At 40.3% G+C, this 8,010-nt stretch overlaps 1 protein-coding gene across 2 annotated transcripts in view; it reads left to right on the top strand.

Moving 5' to 3' along the window:
* LOC102484648 (nucleotide exchange factor SIL1) overlaps positions 1 to 8,010 on the top strand; it is a gene marked incomplete at its 3' end in the record, with an annotated part of 195,496 nt that overhangs the window by 176,117 nt on the left and 11,369 nt on the right. For both annotated transcript variants that reach the window (XM_014590816.2, XM_014590815.2), the window contains 1 exon segment: positions 5,030 to 5,129. In XM_014590816.2, the coding sequence (XP_014446302.1) occupies positions 5,030 to 5,129 (100 nt within the window).

Below are 8,010 nucleotides of genomic sequence, written 5' to 3'. Positions count from 1 at the left end.
TTTTTTTTTTTTTTTTTTGCTATAGGGCACGTGCGCTCACCAGAAAGACAGATAGAGACCGAGAGACAGAAAGCGAGAAATCACCCCCCGGGGGGATGGCCACACCACAATCCCTTCTCTTCCATTCTCCTCTCGGGATCTTGGGCACACAAGCACACACGCCTGGCGTGAGTTTAAGCCGCTGGGTCCGGGACTCGAACTGCGGTTGACTATGTGGGAGTCCAGTGACATAGCCATTACGCTAACTGCTGGTCCCAATATATCCCAGAATTTAATCAGGAAGATCAGACCACAACAGAAGATAGATTAAGGACATGAGACTGAACTGGTGAAATGTAGCATTTTATGACTTTTGACTAAAACATTGCTGATTTTCTTCTAGGCTTTGTTGTTCAGTTTTAAGGATTTTTGTCCTGTCTTGAGCTGCTGATAGGTTTATGTACCTACTATTTGAACAAAATCCCAACCTGTTTCCTGACTTTAAGTTTTAAGCAAAGTTCCTTAGCATTTCTTTGATTTATTAAAGTTAAAACTGCTTTTCTTGAAATTACCAGCTGAACTTGCTATTGAAAGTAGTTAGATTATTTAAGAAATTGTGTGATCATTAAAATGTGGGGGGAAAAGGAATGGAAAACAACTGTAGACCCAGAGATAGTGTGAGAGGAGGGTGGGAAAGTGTAGAGGATCAGAAATAGGAGGTAATATATATATATATGTGTGTGTGTGTGTGTGTGTGTGTATGTATATATGAAACTAGAAATGGAAAATTATTGATGATTAACATGCACGATTAAGCCACTATGCAGTATATTCTGGATGGGAAGTCATGTTTTGTATGCTGTGATGATGCTTAGGGAGTGAATGCAAATTAATTAATTAAAATGTTTCAGAAAAATAAAGCTCATGAAAATATGTGTAATGGGAAAACTATGTATGAATTTCAAAAGTTTTTCTACCAAAATAAATTCATACTTTAATTGTAAAAAAAAAAAAAAAGTTGATTAAACCCATCTATGTTCACTTTCAATCAGGTATCACTCAACACCTCACAAAACAGCCTGTTTAGATTTGAGCAGTTTCATTTCTTGAAATTACTTTATAATGAGATAGAGATATTTGTCCCCCTTATAACCACCCCAAATTGGGAAGCTTTTCTTCTTTTTTAGATTATTTATTGAGTTTTATTTATCGTTATCATTATTATTTTTAATTTGTTTTAGAGCAAATACACTCACCAGAGAGAAACAGAAAGAAAACGTAAGAGCAGGCTGCCAGGTTGGGGACTCAAATCATGGTCAGCTGTGTGGGAGTCCAGAGCCTCAACCACTGTGCCACCTGTTGGCCCCTGGGGAATATCTTTCATCTTCTCCTCTCTCCAGATTTGCCTAAACCTGCAGTGCTCCTTTCTCGTAGCCATCTAAGAAATAATCAAATACTCCTGATGTGACCCTGCCAACCTTCTCCATCTCCAGCACACACATACATAAATATTTCAGTGCTTCAAAGAGTTTTTCAAAGCCTCTTTTTACACATCTAATCCAAATCTTATTTTCTAAATAAAAAGTAGATTTTTTTTCTTAATTTATTAATAACTTTATTAATTTGTTTGTTTTGTTTGTTTTTTACCATGAGAAGTCACTGCTCTACTACCTGATCATGGACTGTCAATAGGAGCACTTACTACTTAGTTTATTGTTCTTATCTTTTTAGGATAGAGAGCAGAGCCATTTATGTGGTCTAAGGATACACCATAAGGAAGAAATATTTGTCTCTATTCTCGCCTCTTTACTTTTCCCCTTTGGAGTCTTTCTGAGAACTTTGACAGATGGCCTCTGGTATATGGTGGACATTTTCTCTTCCTTTTCAGCTATAAACGCCAGTGGCAAAACTATCTGAACAGAAGCCAAAAAAACGCATTGGGGTAACCAGCAGTTAATTTTTCGTACCAGCAGTTAGTGTAATGCCTATGTCGCTAGACTCCCATGTAGTCGACAGTGATTAGAGTCCTGTACCCGGCGGCTTAAACTCACGCCAGGCGCGTGTGCGTGCGTGCCCAAGATCCCGGGAGGAGAATGGAGGAGAAGGGATTGCAGCATGGCCATTCTCCCTGGGGGGTGATTTCTTGCTTTCTGTCTTTCTTTCTCTGTCTCTCTCTTTCTGGTGAGCGCATGCTCTGTGTAGCAAAAAAAAAAAAAAAACCCCCCCCCCCCCCAAAAAAAAGGGCATTGGCAAGGTGATATGGGCCTTTAGTGCTTTGATCTTAGTCTCTGGCTCCCCTTGGGTGACTTTCCCCTTTCCCCTCCTGGGATAGACCTCATCCCCTTCCCTTCTAATTCCTCTTCACAGTGTCCTCCTAGCACTTTAGCTCTCTGTTTTGAGAATAGAGGCCTAAGGGCAGGGGCTCTGTTCAGGTGGGAGATGAGGAACCAGTAAAATAGTTGGCAGAGGAGTGAAAAAGGGCGAGAACCAAGAGTGTCTTAACCAGAAACCAGGTAAGGAGAGCGTCTCAAGAAGGGAAGCAGTGAACTGTATAAATCTTGCTTGTATGTAGTCAAGGAACATCAAATTGGTGAAAGGACCATTGGATTTGATCATGAGTTATCTGTGATTCTGATAAACAGTTTTAGTGGAGTTGGTACAGAATTCAGAATAGAGAAAATGGCAATGTAAATAGGAGTCAAGAAGGTGGAGATAGTGAGTAAAGACAATGTGCTCATCAAATTTTACTTTAGCTAGGAGCAAGGAAATGGTACTAGAAAAACACTACAAGGTCAAAAGAGTGTTGCTGTGCTGATGAGAATAATCTAATGAAAGGAGAAACTGATAATATACAGGAAAGAGCAGGAAAATGATGGGAGTTTAAGCTTTTGTAAAGCCAAGAGGTATCTGAAACATGAAGAGTCATAGGAACAGGGACATTGTTTCTCATTTTCCTTAAAAGGGAAAGTAGAAAACAGGTTTCAGTACAGGTTGATATATAGAAAGATGAGTAAGTTCTTCATAACATGTATTTTTCTTAATGAAGTATGAGATGAAAATACCAGATGATGATGGTTGTATGTGTGTGCACGTGTGCACTTGTGTGTGAGTCTGTGTATGTGGTTGGGGCTGAGAACAGCTGATGATGGATGCCTGGGAAAGTGGAATTAAGGCAATAAACAGAGATACAAGGCATGGTGAGATTAGTCCTAAAGGAGACTTGGAGGAGGAAGGAGATAATCAGTTCCTGCTATGGCTCCTCAATACTTAGGTTCCTCTTAGGGTGGTGGCAGGGCAGTGTCAGCAGTATCATGCATTTGGCAGTGGATGGTACTATGTGGGGAGAGAGATTCAGTATTTTTTTGCCCTACTTTGTAGGATCGTGTAATGATTTGAATGAAATATTTCTTTTAGAGATTAACATACTATCTGACTAATGATTAGGTGTTCCATAAATGGCAGTGATTAGCTATTATTAATTAGTTTAGGAGGACTGAGGCTTAGAAAAGGCAAATGTTTTTCTCAGGGTTCTAAAACTCTCTAGGGGAGTTTAGCAGGTAGCGTGGTGGTTGAGGTGCTGGACTTCCACATGACCAACCGTGTTTCTAGTCCTGGGCCTGGTAGCTTTCCTTCTCTCTCTGTCTGTCTCTGGTAGATTCATATGCCCTATAGCAAATTAAGACAGAATAATAATAAAAAAATAATTAAATAAATATTAGGTTGTCATGAAAGCCATGACTCATTTTTGCATAGAAAAACCCATCATGACTTTCCCGATGACCTAATAATTCTTAAAAAAAAAAAAAAAAAAGTCTCTAGGACTAATCGAAGCCTTAATAAGCAGATCTAGAGTAGAAAAGGCCAATGTCCCTGCCTCCTCCACCTCTGAAATCTCATGGGTTATCTTTAACTCATCCATAACTGGACAGTCTTTTCAAGCACAGTACACATTCCACAATTCCCTCTGTTTATATCACCCTTTTTTTTTTTTTAATCTCTTTTCACTGAACTGAAATGAGTGCTAGTAGTAAAACCTTGCCCCAAGATGGATGCCTTCTTTCCACGCAAGAAAAAATGGCTATGACTCACATCAACTCCAGGGTCTTTGTGAAGATACTGCTCTAGTTTTTTTTTTTTGGTGGGGGTAAGGGGGAAGCCCTAAAATTACATCATGTTAGTTACTTTCCTCCCTCCCCTGAGGGCTGGGTGTAGAGGGCGGTGAGTCTTGATTCTGCTCCTTGGTGTCTCTAACCCATTGCTTTGTTAGGTTAACACATACTTCCTGACCCTTCTCTGTGCTCAGAGCTTGGTTTTAAGTTGTGACTCAAATCAGGTCAGATGCATGTGGGAGGCATGGGTTTCTGTTGCCCCTTTTTCCAGAAAAACATATATAAAAGTACATGTTGCTCCCTGTGTCGATTAACACTGCCTTCCATGAGTTTTTTTTTTTTTTTTTGAGAGGCTTTTGCTATAGGGTGCGTGTGCTCGCCAGACAGACAGAGACAGACAGAAAGACAGAAAGCAAGAAATCACCCCCCAGGGGGGATGGTCACGCCGCAATCCCTTCTCCTCCATTCTCCTCTTGGGATCTTGGGCATGCACGCACACGCACCCGGCGTGAGTTTTAAGCCACCGGGTCAGGGACACGAACTGCAGTCGACTTCATGGGAGTCCAGCGACATAGCCATTACGCTAACTGCTGGTTCCCAGAGGTTTTGTCCTCTTATACGCTGAGTGAGCCACTTAAGCACAGACATTCCAAACTTGTTTCTATCTGAGCAGCTAGCTCAGGACTCTTCATGGTAGGCTTCTGTCTCCTCCATGCATTTCCTTCTATTCAGTGAAATGACCCCTCTACAACTGTATCTTTCTTCCTTTAGCTTCAGATAAGGTTACTTTCTTGGATTCCTGGCTGACCAAAAGCAAAGATATGACAGTATACTCAGCTAGAGCTGGCCTGGCCTAGCTTATGTTGGGGTGTCAACCATACAGAGACCTTTTTTCTTAGGAAATATGCCTCCTTCCTGAAACTCAGCATCTCTTTGGACAGGCTGGACATCAATACAAACACCTACACATCTCAAGACCTCAAGAGTGCACTGGCAAAGTTCAAGGAGGGAGCAGAGATGGAGAATTCAAAGGAAGACAAGGTATGTGATATTCTTTCTGGTTAGTATAAGCCTGCAACATTGCCTTGATGTTTTTATAGAGAAGGGAGTCACTTTTTCTGAAAGCTTTTACAACAAACATGGGATAATAATATTGTAAAATAATTTAAAGGGCTGTTAATGGCAAACAAGAAACAATTTATAAACTATTTTTTTAAATGTCATGAGCATTTCTGTCATAACTTAGGATACAGCTTTCTATTACATGCTTAGAGAAATTGAGGCAAAGAGCAGAGGTGGCCATACCTTCTATTATCATAGCCCTGAGTGAGGTGAATAGAGATTACAACCCAAATTTTCTGACTTATACTTGGATTAAACACAAGCTTATTTCTAAAGAACAGAGAAGCTAGAAGGAGGAAGGAGGAAACCTGGGTCCTTGTCCTTGTCCTTTGAATATATAGCAAATATATTCCTTCCGGGTCTCAGGACCGAGACAAGAAGATGACTAAAGTTTCCTCTAGCTCTAAACTTCTCTACACACTAAAGAAATGAGAAGGCAAAAGAGAACACAAGCATAACCCCTTGACTATGTCCCTAATGTCTGAGAAGTTCATAGGTACAGACCTATACCAGGAAGAAACCTTATTTTAGATCGATGATGAACTCCTGTAATAGCCAGAGAATGTCAAAAATAATTTCTTTACATTTTTAATTGAGTCTTGTCAGTCTTTGAAAAGAACCTCCTCCAGCGGCCTCTTTGAAACCTCTCCAAGTTCTCCCTCTTCCCCATGAGTCCCCTTTGCCAGTGTCTTACAGGAGAAACATTAGATTCTTGATAGTTGTATGTTAGTTTAAGAAGCCTTAGGTCCTTCTTACATTTTATTTTTAAAAAATTTATAGTTTTTTAATTGTCATACATCTTTATGGTGTACAATATTTTTTTTTCTTTTGAGAGAGATTTTGCTATAGGGTGTGTGCGCTTGCCAGAGAGACAGAAAGTGAGAAATCACCCTCTCCCACAGAGGGAATGGCCCTACTGCAATCCCTTCTCCTCCATTCTCCTCTCAGGATCTTGGGCATGCATGCACATGCACCTGGTGCAAGTTTCAAGCCTCTGGGTCCAGGACTCAAACTGTGGTTGGCCATGTGAGAGTCCAGCAACATAACCATTATGCCACTGCTGGTCCCTATGATATCATTTTTCAAAGCATGCATGTGGTATATGATAATCAAATCTAGGATATTTCCATATACATCATTTTCAGCAAAGAAACTTATATTTTTGTGTCTGTAAATGCTTTTTCTCTGAGCCTCTCTCACTCAACCCACCCATCTATCCCCCTCTTCCCCTATAGTCTCTGGTATCTATATATGCCCTCCTTTTTATTTTTTCAATCTTTGCCATAGAATTCAAATATTTGGTATATATTGAGTGGCATAAGCAATGTTTGCTTTTCACAAATCTGGTTTATTTCACATAGCATTAAATCTTCTATACTCATCCACTTTTTTTAAATTTTGAGAACTATTTATTTCATTTATTATTATTATTATTGAATTCGGCCAGAGAGAGAGAGAAAAAAAAAAAAAAGAGAGAGTGAGAAAGCAACCTGCAGGCCCAGGACTTGAACCATGGTCAGCCCCACTTGAGACCATCATTGACACACCACCACCTGCCAGCCCCTATACTTCTGGACTTTGAATCAAATGACTGAGTCTTGCCATTCTTTATGGCTAAGTAGTGTTCCATAGTGTATATATGCCACATTTTTAAAATCTAGTCATCAGTTGTGGGACACTTAAGCTGATTCTATATCTTACCAGTTTTTAATAATGCTGCGATAAACATGGATGTGCAAGTATCTTTCTGACTGAGTATTAAGGCAAGAGAAGTCATTTATTCTCATTTTCCCTTTCTCTCTCTCTCTGGTCAAATTAAAATAATAATAATAAAAATAATTATTAATTTTTTTGTCAAACATTAAAAAAATTATTTTTAGTTTTAAATGTATACAGAGAAATACTAGTATTTATTTGGTACTTTGTAAGTTAAATCTTTAGAAATGTTGAGAAGTAAAGTTTTGTCTTTCTTTGTAAAAAAAAAAAAAAAGAAAAGGCAAAACCAAAAACTTATCAAAGACTACTTTGAGCTGTGGATAGCTTTTTTTTTTTTTTTTTTTGCTATAGGGTATGTGAGCTCGCTAGAAAGATAAAGAGAAACAAAGAGATAGAAAGCGAGAAATCACCCCCCAGGGAGTTTGGCCATGCCACAATCCCTTCTCCTCCATTCTCCTCTTGGGATCTTGGGCATGCATGCACACACACCTGGCATGAGTTTAAGCCACTGGGTCTGGGACTCAAACTGCAGTCAACTACACGGGAGTCCAGCGACATAGCCATTACACCACTGCTCGTCCTGCTTCTTTTTTTCTTATAATTTTTTTGATTTTTTTTTTGCTATAGGTTGCATGTGCTCGCCGGAAAGAGATAGACAGCGAGAAATCACTCCCCGAGAGATGGCCACTCTGTAATCCCTTCTCCTCTTGGGATCTTGGGCATACAGACACACTCGCCCAGCGTGAGTTTAAGTAACTGAGTCCAGGACTCTTAACTGCCTTCTACTACATGGGAGTCCAGCAACATAGCCATTACACCAACTGTTAGTCCCTGTGGTTGGCTTCTTATGACATGGAGAAAACATCCCTTCATCTTTTCTATATCTTCATGAATTATCATATTCCTTCCTAAAAGGATCAGCTTCTGGGAACCAGCAGTTAGTGTAATGGCTATGTCACTGGACTCCCACATAGTTGACCGCGGTTCGCGTCCCGGACTCGGTGGCTTAAAACTCACGCCGGCCCCGCGCCGCCGTGGCTGTGACTGGCGGGGGGGACTGCCGGGGGCCCGCCCGGGGCACACG

This window comes from Tupaia chinensis, unplaced genomic scaffold (genome assembly GCF_000334495.1).
Source record: "Tupaia chinensis unplaced genomic scaffold, TupChi_1.0 Scaffold000484_1, whole genome shotgun sequence".
Lineage (NCBI taxonomy): Eukaryota > Metazoa > Chordata > Mammalia > Scandentia > Tupaiidae > Tupaia > Tupaia belangeri.
Note: the sequence above shows the minus strand (reverse complement) of the source record. Positions and strands in the feature narration are given on the sequence as shown.